The sequence below is a fragment of the Sciurus vulgaris genome (assembly GCF_902686455.1).
Source record: "Sciurus vulgaris genome assembly, chromosome: 3".
In the NCBI taxonomy this organism is placed as follows: Eukaryota; Metazoa; Chordata; class Mammalia; order Rodentia; family Sciuridae; genus Sciurus; species Sciurus vulgaris.
In genome coordinates this window covers 1,425,440-1,443,686 of record NC_136463.1, presented here as the reverse complement: position 1 = coordinate 1,443,686, position 18,247 = coordinate 1,425,440, and the positions used below count along the sequence as shown (strand labels likewise).

Genomic DNA, 18,247 nt, shown 5'->3' with positions numbered 1-18,247 from the left:
GTAACAGGCCGCCAAGCTGTGGCTGTAATAGCAGTTTTTAGGAGTGCTTCTCATGTGTATGTGCCCATGTGTTGGTGTGTGGTAGAAGTGTCTCTGCATGCGTGTGTGTTTTGTTTTTGTGATGCTGGGAATGGAACCAGGGCCTCAGGCATGCTAGGCAAGCGCTCTACCACTGAGCTACACCCCAGCCCTGCCTATATGTTGCATTTTATACACATGTGCATGTGGGAGTGTCACATGCTCTGAGACTCACATGCACCAGTGTGGGTTTGTGTACACATGGGTGATATGTGAGCACTCACGAACATGTGCATATTCATGGAGCACCCTTTCAAAACTGCACAAATGTTCATGTGTGTGCATGTAAGTAGAGCATTCAAGGAGTGGCCATGCCCAGGTGTCAGAGCACAGCCGGCTATGCATGGTATCCATTCATCTTCTCCCCAGGCCAGAGGGAACCCTGAATGGTGTCCACCAGGCTTGCGGAAGTGGCTGGGGCTCCTGTTGGGGAGGAATGGATCTGAGAGCTGAGGATGCTTCTAGGGTTTCAGGCTACTGGGCAGGTGGGCTGGGGGCTGGGTGTCTTAGGTTCCACTAAGAAACCACTGGTTTGGAAAACTTCCCACACTCCAGCATCAAGACTGATATCAGGGCTGAGGTTGTAGCTCAGTGATAAAGCATTTGCCTAGCAAATGGGCACTGGGTTCAATCCTCAGCCCCACATAAAAATAAATAAAGTATTGTATCCATCTACAACTAAAAAAAATATTTTTTAAAACAGACTGACAGGCTTATTGTCTTCTCTCTCTGCCCCTCCTGGCCCTCTCCCCACCAAAGGTGATCTGCAGATCCCACTATTTTCCCCTAAAATTAAAAACATTTGTTAGCCATGGGCAGCAGGAGAGTCAGAGGGCAACCAAGGAGGTCTCCTCTATGCAGATAGCGAGCCCAGCCTAACATGCCTGGGCCAGCGGGTCTCTGAGCATTGGGAGGGGAACACGGGAGCTTATTTTGTCCTGCAGAGCTGCCTAGGGCTGGGCGCCTGCGCTGGGCAGCTGCCAGCCCCTGGCCGCATCCAGCAGAGGCCCGTCTACAGCTATTTGCTGTAACAACTGTTTTGAAACAGTATTGGAAGAGGAAGAAGAAAAAAGCCCACTAGATTTGTTTTTAAGTGAACGCTGCAGAAGAGGGCAGTGCACAGGGAGCTGAAAGTTCCGTTCAGGACCTCCCCACGTGGGAAGCCTCTCCCTGGGACACTACACAGGAGAGACAGGAGACAGCACTTGGGGGTACTGAAGCTAGCCCTCACCCCTTAATTAGGAATCCGCGATGATGCGATGCACAGGATCTAAACCCGCTAGCGAAGGGCGAAGGGGGCCCACACCCGCGCTATCCTGTGCTCATCCACCTCCTGGACAATAACCATTTCTCATACTGCGACCGGGGCGCAGGGTGTGCCTATCGGCCAGGTTCCAGGATCCCTCAACAATCTCTCGCCCGTTTGGGGGCTTGGGTTGGTGGTCCCAGAGGCCTAAGCAGCTGGCTCCTCTGGAGGGGAGTAGGGCCTCAAGAGAGCTGGGGGCCCGCCCATCCCTCACAGGGTGGTTGGTGGCCAAGCCCCTTCTCAGAGCCTGCCGGGCCACCGCGGCGCGCTCAAGCAATTCCAGGGACACCCCCGGTCGACAAGGTATTGTCCCTGTTGGATTCAAGATTTTTCTTATTTCTTTTTTTCTTCAAATGGGGCTTTACGAATTAATCTTTAAGAAGAAAAGGTTCCTGGATTAAAAAACAAACTCCGTGGACAAAGTGGTGACAAACTCGGCTTCCAAAGGAGCGCAGGAAAAGGCGCAGCCTGAGGGGCGCCCGGCGCGGACCCAGATTTTGGCCGCTGCGTGCTTCCAACCCGCGCCTGCCCTCCTGAGGGCTACAACCGCGGCGTCCCCGACGGCTCCTCCCGGAAGAGTTTCTCCGTAGCCGGGCCGCCTTTCCTCGGTGTGCGTGGGAGGCGGGGAGCCTCGGTTGAACCCTCCGGGCGGGACCCGTTACAACCGCGTTCCTCCCGACATTCCCGTGCCACTGCTGGCCGCTCGGTGCTGCGGATGCCACCAGGAGTGCGGTGGTCCGCGCGCCCCCACTCGCGTCTGAGCCTAGCCGGCGCCGCCCCCAGCCCAGACCCGCGCCCGGACCTAATTCAATCGCCCCCGGCCTAATGAATAGACGCGCGCTAATCGGATCTCCCGGCGCTCTGCGGGATTTACGTCTCGCGCCTCTCCGCCTGCCCGCGCGCCCCAGGCGGAGCGGCTGCGGCGCCGCGCTTCCGAGGGCGCCTGCCCATGCTGGTCAGGGTCCCCGACCGCAGGGGTCCTGTCACCGAACCCGGATCCCAGGCCCGCTGCGCAGGCCCGCGAGCCTGGTTCTGCGCCCCCGGCCCGGCCCGCGGAGCCTGGGCTTACCTGGAGTTCCTCCAGGCCGCGCTGCCCGGAGCGGGCGCCGGCGGAGGCCTGGTGCCCGGCGGGCGGGAAATCCCGGAGTCTCCGCCCGCGGCCCCCACCCGGGCCAGCGCGGCCCGCGGGGGGCAAGGCCGGCTCGCCGGTCTGCCCGCTTTCCCCTTTCTCTGCGGATTCCTTTGATCCACGGGCTCTCCGCCGCACCTCCGCTCCCGGGCTGCCGGGGTCGGCCCGCGGGGATCCTGGAAACAGTCCCCAGCTTATCTCCTTTCATCAAGCGGCCTGGGGCCGCCTTGAAACCGCGGAGCCAGTAATTGCTTTTTTCAGGAGGCCCAGTGCGGACTGGACAACAGCCAATCAGCGCCTTGTTTACACTCGGTGATTGACAGCCTGATGGCTAAGTGCCAACCAATCCCAGAAGTCCCGGGGGAGCGGGCGGGGGGTGGGGCGGGGAAAGAAACTAGACAACCGGCTTCAGGTTTAACTCCTTCACCTCCTAGCTGGAGTGAAACCATGGAGCAATTCTAATGCGTGCGAATGTGTCGGTTGGCATCTCATTTATATATCCTTTTTCATGCGGAGAGAGAGGAGTAAAAATAATGTGTTCATCGCCACTAAGACATCACCTCGACTCCTCGAGAAGAAATACCATTTGGATAAGAAACCAAATTCTAAATGAAATATTTGCTTGCAAAATAATTTAAAAAGTGGTTTGAATATGATTACAATAAAGAGAATAGTTCCGTGGCTGCTTTCCATTGTAGTGAGAATTTAGCAATGTGCAGGAGAGCACGGAGGCATTGAGAAATGTCATGCACGGTTTTCACACCATGCGACCCCACCCCCAAATTATCAGGTGAAAGTACCTTAAAATCTAGGAGCAGAGGAAGAAAGAATAATCCTTCTTAGCAACAAATCCTCGATTTTCATTTTGATTGTTGCTCCGTTGCCAGGTGTGGCAGAGGAAAATAAAATTGAGAGCTTGCAAATAGACAGTGGAAGAGGAAGAACTCATTTCCCTGGGTTTGAGGCCGGGAGAGGACAGGGTGGTGCTGAAGCCCATGCTGCTCAAGCCGTGGGTGTGCATGCATTCCTGGGCTCCGGGCGAGCAGCGGCAGTTTCAGAGTGGTGGAAGGTCTGGGCAACTGGAGAAGGCCTCTGGGCTTGTATAGATGGGGCCTACCTGCGCCTAGGTTCTGCCACCTGTCAGAGAGATCCCAGATGTGAAAAGGGCATCTGCTTTAAGGGGTGTTGCTGTTTCTTCTTTTGTGCACAGAAACCAAGCGTTAGACCTGCGGGTTTAAAAAAAAAAAAAAAAAGCCTCCCCCTCGGCCTGGACACGCGCTCTCTATCATCCCTGTTCCCTCTCCCGCCCAGCGCCACCACATTCCCATTCAGCAGCAATGATCTGCGCAAAGGAGCTGCGCAGTCGCTGGGCTTGAATTAGGCGCCATCGGGCTTGGTAGTAGTCCTGCTGCTCCCTGATTGGCAGCTCCCTGGCCCTGCGCCAGCCTATTGGGAAGCCTGTTTACGCCGAATGAGTGGCACAAGCTCCCGGCCGTGGAGGGCCGCGCGTCCAATCAGCGCGCGGGCTGCTCCAGGCTGAGTGGCACGAGCTTATTAGTATGCAGGGCCCGTGGCTCGCCGCGCCGGGCTGCAGGTTTGAGAGCCGCTCTGGATGGGCTCGCTAGAGTCGTTGTTGTGGAAGCGGTGCATTTACAGTGCAACAGTCAGCACATTGAAAATACCAATAGGAATACAAAACAAAGTCACATTTACTGATTTAATTGTATTGCATTCAATTGTATCCAGGAAACAGCCTCCAGTAAGTAACTGAAATTGCTTTCATTTTTTTTTGGTTTTTTTTTTTTTGTATTTTTATTATTTTGTTTTTTATTTTGGCTTTGGGGATTTACATTTTTTAGCAAGATAAATTCAGGATTGTGGATGTTAAGAAATATTATATCTTCCCTTTTAAAAAAATCCGTTATAATGTCGAGAAGGCTTTTTTTTTCTAAAAGATGGACTTATATATGAGTGCTATTTTTTTCTCTGAAAAATCTTATCGATCGGTTTAAAATTCCCCTCGTGATGCGTCCTTGCTTTGCTCTGAGCGCTTGTTGTCTCGATCGACACCCAGCATTAAAAATAAATAATCGAGACAGGACAGGGACTGCCAGGTTGTGTCTGCTTAGTGCCCCGCGGGTGGCTACGGGTAGACACTCAGCAAGCGCCCAGCTCTGGAGAAACCACGAGCACCCCCAGTTATTTGCTCTTCCATCTTAACTACCCTCGCCCGAAGAGCCCTATATGGGCTCCGCCCGTTGCTCGGCGGCACCAGGAACCGGCCGGCTCGTGGCGGCCACGACTGCTGCTCACAGGGGCTTTCCCAGCTGCAGCAAGGGACTGAGAAGGGGAGGTTTTCGGGTTTCACTTTTAAAAGCCTAAATCATTTCAGAACATTTCAGAAAAAAATTTTCCCGGGAGGAGTGGGGGTAGAGGATGGGCACTAGAGCAATCGGACGTTTTCACTGCACGCGTTCTGGGCAGCGCGCGGGCTGGGGCCATGAGTCGCGTGACAGGGTCCACAGGCCGGTGCGTCCCCAGGCGCGGGGATCCGACACGACCCCAGCTCGCACTCGTCTCCCGGGGGGGTGGGCGCGGCCGTTTCGCTGGGAGCGGGTTTTGTAGCAGTGCCCGAACCCGGTACGCGCCTGCTACGGGCCTGGCCCGCAGGCCCCGTTGCGCTCGCGGACGCGAGGGAGACCCGGTCGGAGCGAGGCAGACCGGCCCAAGCCCTGATCCCCAGCAGGCAGCCAAAGCAAGAGCGGGATTTTAGATGCAAAAGTTGAAAACAAAGCAAACCTGAAGAAGCCCGGGATCCCGAAGCGCGGGAGACAAGAGTCAGGCCGCCGGAAGAGGGGAGTCGAGGCTCCAGGGGTCACGCCCTGCCACCTTGGGGAGGTTTACCGAGGTTCAGTTCTTTCCGAAATGCCCTCGACAGCGATAATCTGGGAGGAGCGGGGCCTTCTGCATAGCACCGCTTGCGCTCGGTTCCCTGCTTGATCCAGTCCTACCCGGGGCTGCGGCGCGGTCTTCGCGGTCCTCTGCGGCCGCCTGTCCTGAGGTTGGGCTTGGGGTGGGCTTGGAGCTCCGGGACTCGGCGGGTGACGGCGCCACAGTTAAGGGCCGCAGGACTCCAAGCCCCGGCCGCGATGGCCGCCGGTCCTCGCCCGGTTCCTGACTGGCCCTGGTTCCCTGGGCTCTGGCAGACAAGGAGACGCGGTGCAGTCCCTCCCCGGGAGGAGGTAACACAAAGAAAAGTCTCCTCCAGTCCAGTAAGAATCGCAGCGGCGCGTACCGGCGACATAATCTGCCCCTTGTTTGCTTAAAATATCGAGCGGGTTGGTGAGAAAGGAACAATCGAGCCTGCAGTCCGCCCGCAGGGGGTGGAAGAGTTAAAATTACTGCTTCGTAGAGGAGCCCGCGTCCCGAGAATCGCGAGCAGCTTGCGTTTTCTCCACAACTTTGAAATTTCATATGGGGGGGGGGGGAGAGAACACCTACAAAACAAAAGCTCAACACACACGACTCCCCGGAGGCTGCTGGAGAGCCTTGCACCCCCACACGCACAGCCCCCGACCCCTCTCCAGCCCTCGGCGCCTTTGAAGCCGCAGGTTCCTGACCTCCCTCCCCTTCCTTCTTTCCCTTTGTCCCTCCCGACGCCCTCCGGGGCTCGAGAGGCGCCGACCTGGGCTAGGGCGGGCAAGCCTCTCTCCCGGCCAGGACATACCCTTCTCTGACCCCGGTGCTAGCAGCCCCTCGGCCCTGTGCTCTCCGCGCCCTGGCGGCCTGATACTCGCTTGCAGGCCCGCGGGACAGAGAGCTGAGTTGTTTGTTGGACCCGGGGAGAGTGACGATCCCTAGAGGGAAGGGAGCCCCAAACCCCTTTGTATGCGGTTTCGAGACAAAGAGAACTCTTTGTGTAGTCCCGTTTATTTACAATGCAAAAGCTCTCCGAATAAATATTAAAAAAGCTTATCAGCTGAGCAAATATGTATTCACTTAATACATTATGTTTTCGGTTATAGATTAAATCAGACACAAAATAGTCTGCAAATAAGACGTTGTAGAACCCGGAGCATAAAATACAGCAATTTAAAATGGTATTTACGAAATGGAAAACATCTTAATCGCTTTGTTGTCACGGTGGGACGGCTTATTTAAAAAACACCACGAGGTTTTCTGCAAAGTTCACAACTAAAGAGAGTATGGAGCTTGTCCATCTCCCTTCTGTTGGAGGTGATAACAAACATTAAAACAATGTGTGTTTAGGAAATAAAAAGAAATATGAGGAATGAAGGAGGGGAGAGCCTTTGGTGGCGTGCCCACGGTGGTGCACGGTTAATATCGCTTGTTCTGTCGCTCTACTGCTGTGTCTGAAATTGTCCCCAATTTGGCCTGGAAGTGGATGCTTCTTGGTGGGTGGGGGTGGAAGAGAAGATAGGCGAGGGTCATTTATAGTCGGCCTTGCCCACGGTGGGGGTGGGTGGACCACGGAGGTCCGGGGTCTGCTGGGCTCCGCGCGCGGGTGAAGGCCGCTGTGGGCCGGGCCCATCCTCCCCAGCTGCTGGGCCGAACCGGGTGCCGCACAACCCGCATCCCTGGGCCTCGGACCACGCGGAGACTGGCCTTAGCTGGGCGATCCCGGACAGGCACTGAATGGAGAGAAATGCCGGGGCCGATTTGGGAGGCTGAAAGAAAACAATTTCCGACTCTCAAAGCATCCCCCTCAGAGCCCCCAATCCGCAGAGGAAGATCCTGGGCGAATTTGATTGGGGGGCGGGGTGATTGTTCCAGCCTCGCCAGGAAGCTCCCAGCTCGGGGACAGCAGGCCGGGCACTGCGGCGTGGCGGCCCAGGTGATGCCGGTGGCGTTCGCGGCAGCCCGAGGCTCTGGGGAGCCGGCTCGGGATCCTGGCACGGTGTTGGGGGGCGGGGGCCGGTCCCGTTGGGTTGGGGGGGACGACAGATTCAAAAGAATGGACTGAAAGACGCATGGGGGGATGGGAGAGGGGAGAAAAGGAAGGTTATAAAAAAACTCTTGAGTTACAATCAATAAAATTACTCGCTTAATTAGCATGGTTATTCGGTTAAGCGGAATGCAGTAAAAGCTGGACCTCGGAATGACGGAAGAGAGGAAAAATGAGAGCGTGGACCCCAGGCCTTTTCCTCCGAGACACCTTTGGGCAGCGGGGGAGGGGTGAGGGTGTGCGTGTGAGTGTGTGTGTGGTGTGTGTGTGTGCGCGCGCGAGTGTGCGTGATGGCTTCGCAGATTTGGGTTTTTATCACCCAGAGGAGCCAGCAACCTCTTCAACACGGCGCCCTAGCCGCAGGGACGCGCGGGGACGTAAAGGGGAAGCAGCGCGCAGCGCGGTCGGGTTGCCCCTGGTTCTTCCAGGCCAAACGCGGTCGGGATGGTGCGTGTATGCGCGGGGACCCTGGCACTGGGCGACCCGGGTGGCCCGGCGCGCGCGCGCGTGTGCGGCAGAAAGACGCGCGGAGCGCTGGGGTCCCCAGCCGCCCGGCCTGGCTACGACTCCGGCCAGGGCGGAGGGAGGGCGACGGGTGGGGCGGGGACCCCCGGGCGAGCGGAGCCCCCGATTCACCAAGTCTCCTCTGCTTGCCTTCACAGACCATGGACCTGCACGGCGGCCGCCAGCTCGATGCGCGGCCGCCAGCCGAGAAGCCCAGTCCGCCCGCGTGCTGACCGGCCCCGCTACCCCTGCCGCCGGTGACCCCAGACGCCGCCTCCTCCGCGCCGCCCGCGCGCCACCCGCGCGCCGAGCCGCCCCCGGGCCCCGGCCGCGCTGCTCCCGGGAGGCGGCAGCGGGTCGGGGCCGGGGCCCGGGCCCGGCATGGATGGCCGCGACTTCGCGCCGCCGCCTCATCTGCTGTCCGAGCGCGGGAGCCTGGGCCACCGCAGCGCCGCCGCCGCGCGTCTCGCCCCGGCCGGGCCCGCCACTCAGCCCCCCGCGCATTTCCAGCCGGGGAAGTACTTCCCGTCGCCGCTGCCCATGGCTTCACATACAGGTCAGTGCCCCGTCTGGGCGGGTGCGGGACGGGAGGCTCAGTGGGAGTTGAGTTGGAACGTTCGAGTTCGAGAGTCGAATGGGTGCCCGCCCCTCCGCTCCTCCGAGCAGTTTACGAAGCTCTGGTTTCATTTCCCTGCCCTGCGCCGAGAGGGCCGCGAGTCCTGCTAGTCCAGGAACCGGGTCCTCACAGTTTACTGCGTCCTTTACCGGGGTCTCCCCCGGGTCTTGGAAGGAGGGCAGCCCTCTAGTCGGATAAAAATAAAGCCTTCCGCTTCTGGCCACCCTCCCCCACTCCTTCCTACACAACTAAATTCCGCGGAAACCCCTTTTCTGCATTCTGCATTCACCTCCTCGGGACGCTCCGGGGCTGGGACAGCAAGGAGCTTTCTGCGGGAACAAAACGGCTGTGCAGCTGGGGGAGGGGGCCCGGGCGCGCCCGGCCCGCGGATTAGGGCGGTGTGCGCGGGGCTAGCGCTAATGGGGACGGCTGGTGTAAGACGATCAAATCCTGTTTCTATATAAAGCCTTGAAGTGTCAGGGCGAGAATGGGTTTGCAGGGGATGCATTTGCTTTAACAAGTGCCTCTGGTATCCTGCTAAAGCCGGACAAAGCGTGGCCAGAGTGCGGCCAGCCGAGCAGCCCGCGCCCGGGGAGGGCAGCGCCGAGCCGCGTCGCGCTACGCTGGGGATTTCGGTGCAGGCGAGTGCGCGCGGCGAGTTTGCGCCAAGAGGAGAGAGCCTAGGGCTGCACTGGTGGAGCCCGGAGGGGCGTCTGCGCCCCTAAAGGGTCTGCCCTTGCCAGAGCCCACAGGCCTCCGGAGACCCCGGGTCCCCGATATTAACGACGAGGGAGGATGCAGAGGAAGGGCGTTGGAACTCCGCGCCCCACTCCGCGGAGGTCACTGGCCCTCTCCCTCGGAGTTTGTCGAAGTGCGAGAGGCTGTGCGGGGGACACTCTGGGTCACCACGCAGGGTGGCTTGCTTTTGTTTACAGTTTGTTCTAAACATCAGAAATGTTGTTTGCTGCTTTTAAAAAAAAATTGGCAGTAACAGTTATTATTGCTAGCTTGATGAACTGTGAATACTAATAAAATTATATCTGCTTTAATGGGATTACAATTAGTGTGTGGATTAAAACGGATGGCAAAGACCGGGCTAGAAGGGAAACGTCGGAAGGGAGGGCAGTCAAAAAACAAAACGTACATTTCCTTAAAAAAAAAAAAAAAAAAAAAAAAAAAAAAAAAAAAAATCGAAATTGCTCAATTACTAACGGGCGACCAGCATTAACGGCAAGAGGATATTCAGAGCTGCTGGCTCAGGGCTCCCTGTGGGTCAGACTGGCACTGGCAACTTGCTGTCCTGTTAGAGCCTTCCTCCAGGCTGCCCTTTTCTCTCCTTTGCTCTTCTTTCTTTCTCTCCCTTTTTCTTCCTCTAGATTTATAACTGGAAAGAGGAAAAGGACTTGCCCGAGCAATTGGTGATTTAAAAATATATTTCTGCTGTCCCTGTGGTTATTAAGTGTCTCTTCCTGCCCCTGTGCTGAGATGCTGCCCACCCAGCTCAGGACCCACTGGGGCAGCTAGAGAGGGGATTGTGGTAAAGGCAAGGACAGTTCCCCAGCTTCCTTGCCAGCTCCTGCTTTTGGCTGCAAGGCTGTGGCCCCTGCTGTGTGTCCGGGGAGGCTTAGCCTTGGGATTGGGGGATGGGAAGGGAGCATTTGCCCTCCCCCCTCCAATATGCAGTGCCCTCTAGCCTGGCAGGTCACAGCACCAGAGAGGACGGCCCCTGACACCAAGGCTTTCACAGCAGTACCCTGGTCGGCCAGGGCCATGCAACCTGGGGAGACCAGACCAGACCCTGTTCCCCATCACTTCGGGTCACTGCTGCTTCCTGACCCCATCCACCAACCCACAGCCCTGCCAGCTCTCCATCAGCCACCATTCCCCTTTTTGCCCTTATTTCTAGACCTAGGCAACACCCAGTCAGGTGGGCGCGTGGTAGGGTGGCCTGGACCTTTGTCTTGCTCATTCTAAGTTTAACCACGTGGTTCTTGGAGTGCAGGCTGCAGAGGGTTGTGAGAGATTGCACTGGGCCCTGCTGGCCTGCATCCTGTGTTGCTGTTGCTTGACCCCAAATCTTCCCTGCCTCCCCCATGCATGGGGGGCCCTAGAGGGCGCTGGAGGTCTCTCAGGGCTTCCTCTTTAGGGGCTGGAGGGCCATGTGTCCCCTGTTCCTGGAGGCCCAGTTTCTAGTCCCTTGGGGACCCGAGGGACCGACAGTGCTTGGAGATGTCCGACCTGTTTGTGGTGGGAAGCCTGGCTGTGCGGCGTGCAGTAGAAAGCTGTTTGCAATCACCAAGAGCCCGGATATGGTATTAGCTTTAAAATTTTGGTACATGTATTCTTAGAAAAGGAGTTATACCGGGATCCCTTTGCTTTAGTCTGCAGCTCCATAGGATCCAGGAGGGAAAAGAGTGTAATCAAGTTAAACAATTTGTTTTTGCATCTCGTGTGTGGGTTTCCAAATGGCCAGTTTGGCGGACTTTCTTCCCATTTCTGTGATGGCCTTGTTCTGCAGGCCAGGGATGCAGCAGCCCAGCCGGCTCTTCCTGCACCGACTGAACAGTAAGGAGAAACATGCTGGGGAAGTGTGTCCCAGCAGGCGGAGGATCCAGCCTTTAGGGATGCAGGCCTTGCCTCCACTGGTCCCTCTCCCCACCTGCCTGGCCTGGCAGGGTCGCCCAGACTGGACTGAGGGTCTCCCTGCCGGCTACCTTTCTCTGTTCCCACTCAGCACTTTCACACTCTCAGCCTGTGGGACTCCAGGGGGACACTGGGCTGCAGGGCTCTTTCCATTGTTTTTTCCAAAAATGAAAGTGCTGGTGGCTTTATACTCAGGCTGTAGGGTTTTATGGTAAAGTGCTGTTCCAGTAACCTTGTCACCAAGAGGTGCAATTAAAATGTTTGGAACCATTATTTTTAGTGCAGTGTTAGATTGTGTCTCTAATACAGATGGTCCGGAGGCAAAGCTGTGAAATGGGGCGGGGGGGGGGGCAAAAAAAGGGTAAGGGAGTCAACAAAATCCAGCCCCAGATTTCTCATCAGCTACTGCCTACAGCGATTTGGGGAGCTCGCCTTTGGGCGGAGGGGTAGCCCAGGCAGGGGGAGAAGCCCAGAGAGCCGAGTTTGTCCCTGCCCCTCCCCCTCCCCCTCAGGGCCGTGTAGGCTCCTATCCTGTCCTCCCAACACCCTCCTCCGCGGGGGCTCTGCCACAGGCTGTTTCCTGGAGTGGTTTCAATGGTCTTGGATTCCCCTCCCTGCCCCTGCTCTCGTCTGGGGTGTGAATTGCCTGGGCCTAGGCAGCCAGGTGCCCTGGGCTGGGCTTGGTTCTGGCCGGAGCTGCAGCCTCCTTCCTGCTAAAAGTGCTTCAGGTGGCCCGTCTGGAAAATAAATAAAATCAAAAACACCAAAAGACCCCGCCTCGCCCCGTAGAGAAAAAAAAGATAATTTCCTAGTGTGAAAAGACCCCATCAAAGGTTCCCCCTCCCTTGTCACGTGGGTTTTTTTTTTTTTTTTGGTAAAGAAAAAAATACATTTTCGTAAATACCTCATTAACTCTATGACAGGATGGAGTGTCTCTGCGGCAGTTACCAACATTAAGTAGGTGTGAAAAGAGCTACTTTCTGAAGCCTCTACCCACCCTGCTCCATCAGTGACAGAGCCAGACAGCAAAGCTGCCGCCGTGCCCAGCGGAGCCGCGGGGCTCCGGGAATCTGGCGGCTGAGGACTGGGCCGGCTGCGGTGGCCCGGCCCGCCCGCTGCAGCCGTTTTTGGAATGTGGGTTTTTTCTCCGTGGGGCTGTGCTGCCACCATGTCTGATTATTCCTATAAGGACACCCGGGTGTTCTATAGGAATATCCAGGTCATGTGAGCAACAGGGCGAATTAGGGAGGGAGGCAGGGAGCCGCCCTGGCAAACAGCACCTCTCCCTGAACACACGCACCCCAAACACTCCCCGGTTATTCTTAGAAATCCCCCTTGTCTCCCTGCGAGACAGGGTTCAGCAGCCCATACAGACAGGACAAAACGCATAGGAGGTTGTTAGGATAACATGGATGAGGCTAAAAATACCCTTCAGAAACACACATAAAAAAGCCAAATCCAACAACAGAACGAGCTAAAAATATTCCAGGCTTTGGCAAAGAGCACAGAGTTAAATAAATTATACAAGAGCCATTCATGGGAGCAAGTTGACTTTCTCTCTTACGGGAACTTGGTTCAAGCTAATAAAAATAATAATTTACTAGCCACTGAGCTTTGCATGAGTTTAAATTTAATTGGTGGGGCTTCTGGCGTTTGTCACTTCTTGGCGATTAGTGGGCTTGCCCTAGCCCGGGGCAGGGTGGGGAGGGGGTGCAAGGACAGGGTCCCCGGCAACAGGGGCATCCTCCCTTGAGGAACAGGGCCCAGTGCTAGGGCAGGATGCCCAGGAGGCCAGAGGAGGAGGAAGGCTGCTGGGGGTTCATTGGGGAGGATGGAACAAGCAAGGTGCAGCTATTTTAATTTGATAAATGATAGTACACCTTTAAGAGTGTGTTTTAACAATCAAGATACACTCCAGCAAGTTGATAGGATGTTCGCTGTCAACTTACATATGTCATCAGAGCAAGCTGTGAGCGTAAATAATGGGCAAGCACTCAGGATGTGCCGCAGCCTCTCCTGGAGGCCCAGGCCGGCAGGTAGCACCCAGTCCTATGGGCACCCTCCCCCATCACGCCCCCCACTCTCTCTCTCTCTGCAGGTCCCAGCCAGAGGAGAGCAGGAATGAGGGACACTGGATGCTTCTTTCACCTTGGAAAATTTGGTCCGGGTCCCTCCTCCCTGGGGAGTTCCCAGGTCTCCCCATCGAAATAAGAGCTTCAGAACTTGTTCAGAAAACCCACTGTGGGTATTATCTGAGGCTAGAACCAGGCAGCAGATGTTTAAATGCAGCTTTTCCCAGGAATTTTAAACTTCCACTCTTGATATTGGGGTCAGGGTAGCCCCCTTTGCTCTCTCCTCTTCCTGGGCTGTTCCCTAACTAAACACTCTGGCAAATCTCCTGGCCCTCCTAACTCCCTAAGGACTACATTTCCCAGAATGCTTTGGTCTAGCTCCAGGGTTCGAGCCTGGGACATTCTGTGCCCCTACTATGGGAATTTCCAAGCACAGATAGAATTCGGCCAGTACCACTGGGAATAAGTGCTTTCCCAGCAGGCAGGCGAAAGGGACCTTGGTCATCACTCCCAGTGCCCCTTTGCCCTTCCCCCTCCGAGGCTTCTGGGCCCCACCTGGCTTCCTTCCTACCACAAATATGGGAATATAGGCCCCCGGAACCGTGAGCTGTCCCTCCGTGCCCTGGACACTGGCAGCTGCTGCTTGCTTGTCTAGACCAAAGTCCACAGGAGACTCTTACCAGCCCCCGAGCTCAGTCTGTGCCCAGGGCCCTCTTTGGGAACAGCCTTCTGCGGGGAGCTGGCGTGCACCCACAGGATCTAGCATAGGAGGGGTTCAGGGGCTCTATCTGGTGGCAGAGGGCCACTCGCTGAGGCTTCCCTGGAGATGCCGGGGCTCTTATGCCTAATACCCTGAAACAAAGTAACTCCCTGTCTTACCATCAGCACTCCAAAAGTGAGGTGGAGATTTCCAAAGAAGCTGTCCCCAGGACAGGCAGCCTCAGGCCCCTCTGGAGGCCCACTGGCTGATCCTGACCTGTCAGAGGAGGTTCTGAAACTCTCAGCTCCTGGGCAGCCTCCTGCCCTGCACTCTCCTTGCAGAAACCCAGACGGTCTCTTCTCCTTGCTTTGCAGTTACACTGCAGAGGGCTTTGGGGTGCAGTGCACGTGCCCTGTGTGAGCAAGTGGGTGACTTCCTCTGCCTGGTGTCCCGTCCGCAGGGAGCAGGCCCCTGGGTTCACTCATCCCCATTAACCTCTGGGACCTCATGTCCCCCAACCACAGGCACAGTGTAACAGGCAAAATACAAAATCACAGCCAGCGGGCAATGACTGGAAAGTCGACCCGCAGCAGCTGGGCTGCGCTGGGAAGGACCGGCCTGGGGGCCTTGGGCGTGGGGCGGTGCTCCGCTTTGGCTCTGTCGTTCTGCCTGCTGACGTTTTTATGGGATAATATACTGTTTAGATCACGCAGGCCTATTTGTCAGTGGGCTGCCCCTGTTTGTCGTAATATATAATATCACTGCCGCCCATGTCCCTGCGAGCAGCTGCCACCACAGGCTCTGGGGACGGGTGGGTGCCGGGTGGGCTCAGGAGAGATGGTGGTGGGCCCCAGGCAGGGAGCGCTAGGCCCTGGTTAGCAGGTCCACATGGGGTCTGTAGTGGGCCTTGGCCTGGCCGGGAGGTGTGTAGCCCCCAACCTGGAGCCAGCGGGCAGTGTTCACAGGCTGTTGCTGCAGCTGTCCCTGTGATTGGGTTCCAGATCGGACCAGCCACCAGGCCTTGTCTTCATTCTGACCTAGGGGGAAGTAAACAGGTGGACTGGGCTCCTCCCCCAACAAAGACTCCAGTGTCTTTGCCAAAAGAGGCTGAGGGGCTGGCGGGGCCCTTGCTGCTTCCCTGCACTGGTGGAGGGCCCACTGCCCGCCTGGAGTCGGAGGAGGGAGTACCCTCCCGCCCTTGGTGCAAGGACTTGGTTTTCTGAGGGGAAATTCCAGAAATGAGGGAGGGCAGCAGAGAGTGGGCATGTTTCCCATGGAGGCCTCTGGGCAGTTGCTGGGCCCCTGAGACAGAGGGTGACCTGGGGAGCAGTGCTTTCGTTGAGCACCCTGGCCAACAGGAATCCTTAGGGTATTCAGTAGGAAACACACTGCCTGCCGTCATCCCCTGGAAAAGCCCGGTCCTGTTTGGACCCCCTTCCCGCCTGTCTTTCTGTGGTGCCCAGGGCTGGCTTCTGCCAGCGGGTCCAAGGAAGGAGTGGCATGGACTCTGCATCCACAGCCAGGAGCCAAGCCCTCTGGTCTGCATGCTGGGAGCACAGCTGGGCGAGTGGGTCCAACAAGGAAGAGGGCAGGCGGGGCAGTTAGACAGGAGACCCAAGGCACACAAGCTCGGGTGGGGAACCATGGTGGGTGTGGGCAGGGGTCGTGCTGCAGATGGCCGTGCTGTGTCCCCGTGGGGCAGTGAAGGCCCACCTGTAGACCTTGACACGGAGGTGCCAGCCACCCCCCGTCACAGCCAGCAGTGAGCGGCTGGAGCTCGTGTGTGCCCAGGTGACAGAGGTGGCAGTCCATGGCTGCACACACTCACATGCAGGCTCATACTTGTGCCGGCTCATACTGGCCTCAGGGAGCCACATTCCGCAGCCCTGGCAGAGCCAGCCTGGCCAGAGATGGGAAGGGGCCTGTTCCTTCAGGGCTTCCTGTCACCTGCTCTGTCCTTTGGCTCCTGGTGCCTGCTGGAGGGAGCAGGGCTGAGGGTCCTCAGTGATCCTGAGGCACAACCCAGGGTGGCTTCCCTGCTGACAGGCTGCCCACCCCCGTGACCTCTCCTTGCCCTCTCCTGAGCTCCTGCTCTGCACTGAGATTTCCCATGTCAGGTCCAATCCAAACTCGTTGGGAGAACCCATCTCCCTGCCAGGTACCTGACCAACTCCCCACCCTAGCTAGCCCTGCACCCGCCCCAGGCCCAGCCACTGGACCCAGAAAAGCCCCCCACCTGACCCTGCACTTGGCTCCGCCTCCCTCCCTCCTGCTCCTCAACCCCAGTCCTCTGCACCTAACCTTAGCTCTGTTGTCCTGGCCTCAGCCACTGGCCACCGCCTGCCCCCTGCCCTTTTCTTTCTGTTGTTCCTGATAGTCCCACACTCTCAGCCACCCCACATCCTCTACCACATGCCCAGCCACCTATGCCTCCACCTCATCTGTCACCAGACACTTTCTCTGCTCCCTTGCAGGGTCTCTTCTGGGACCCTGCCCCAGCACTCCCCTGGGTGGCCTCTGAAGCCACAGTGCCTGGGCCCCACCCAGATTTCTGACCCGCAGTGGGTCAAGGAGCCTGGTGGCACATTGCTTTGAGCCCTCAGGTGAGGTGATGCAGGTGGCAGTCCTCAGGCCTCCCGACCCTGAACGTGTTCCACCCCACTTCACTGTCCACACGGCTACCTCCCTACCCTCATGTCTTATGTCCAGTGGAGCTTTCCTGGGAAGCAGAACCTCTGGACCTGCCCCCCTCCTGTCCCTCTTCTGTCCCCCTGACCCCTACTGCAAATACAGGACTGTCCCATGAGGCCTTGCAGGGGCCACTGTCCAGCCAACCTGACCAGTGTGCTTAGGTCAGTGCCCTTCCCCTACACTGGGCCAGCTTCCCTGTGGAGCAGCTGGGTCCTGAGTCTGGGTGTGTCCTCCTGTCCTGTCACAGCTCCCAGGGCTGGGCCACACCATTGGCTGGGCTTCCTCTGCCCCAAGCCACCAAGGGAGAACCAGAGATGTGAAGCCCTGTTTGGTGTTTCCCCTGCTGGAAAGGAGGAAGAAGAATAATCAGCCCAGGGACCACCAGCCTCTGCACTGGAGCCTGACTCTGGTCCTCTCCTAGGCGATGGAGGCGCCTGCCCACCACTGCATGGGGAGCCCACTGGTGGCATCCTCTGCTGGTTTCGGGGGGCAGGGCTAGGTCGGCACACCTCAGAACCCTCGGTTGTCTGCATGGGTCTGGGTGGTGTGCTTGGCATTTAAAAGGTGTGAGAGCTGAACAGGTTGCAGGCTGAGCCATTTCCTCTTCTTGGAGCCCCACGCACTGCTGGAGACAGGGGTGCCAGTGGCCCAGGCTGGAGAGCAGGAGGGGACCATTCCCTCTGGAGAGACACTGCCCCCCACGGCTCCACTGGGCCCTGGCATGGCGGCTAGGGTGGTGTCTGTCCATCTCATGCCCAGGCTCCAGTGGGAGCAGGGCACCTATGATTGGGGACAAAAGCCAGTGACTTCATCGGGGCCGCAGGGTGTGGGCAGGTGAGGAGGGGCCCTGGGAGAGCAGTCCCTACTGGGGTGGCTGTGGGGTGCCCGCAGGGGACAGGGGCAGTGACCAGACTGACATGGGGCCTGACCAGCAGGGGACAGTCAGGACACAGTTCCCAAGGGTGCACACCTGGGGACTCGCCCTCCCTGCCCTCTGACATGGCCTTGTGCTGGCTTCTTCCTCAGGCCCTGCACACTGTTGTGCTTTGTAGACCTGGGTCTGTCTCCTGCAGGCCCGGGCTCTGCACAGCACCTGGCGGGGTCAGTGTGGTGGCCTCTCCCTGAGACTTGGTCTTCCACCTGCCAGAGGGCTTTGTGGAACTGGGACACAGACCAAGCTTTGGCGCCTGCCCCTTGTGGGCCCTGCTGGCCTTCCCTGTCACCTGGGATCTGATCCAGGAGCCCACCTGAGCTGGCTGGACCCACACAGGTAGCCTGGGCATCTCCTTGACCCTTGGCCACCCAGGGGAGATAGAGGGGACCCCCTCTTCAGTGTCTGTCTCCAGGCTCTGAGGCTTTGGAACTGCTCTGACCATGGAACTAGGAATCTTGGGTGCCAGAGTCTAGCCGTCTCACCACCCTCTGTCCATGCTGTCCTTCAGCATGCTATGACAAGTTTGATGTGATTGGCAAGAGGGTCCTGGCCCTGCCCTGGGGTGGGGCTGGCCTACAGTTCCTGGAGCCCCTGGCAGTAGAGTGGGA

The 18,247-nt window shown here is 57.7% G+C and overlaps 1 protein-coding gene across 1 annotated transcript in view; it reads left to right on the top strand.

Annotated features, from left to right (window-relative positions):
• The first annotated feature begins 4,076 nt into the window (after nucleotides 1–4,076).
• The window catches only part of BAHCC1 (BAH domain and coiled-coil containing 1), a 61,287-nt gene continuing 47,116 nt past the window's right edge, over nucleotides 4,077–18,247 (top strand). The window contains exons 1-2 of the mRNA XM_079133415.1: nucleotides 4,077–4,272; nucleotides 8,142–8,539. Coding sequence (XP_078989541.1) covers nucleotides 8,365–8,539 — 175 coding nt within the window. The 5' untranslated portion in view covers nucleotides 4,077–4,272; nucleotides 8,142–8,364. The remainder of the gene's footprint in view (nucleotides 4,273–8,141; nucleotides 8,540–18,247) is intronic.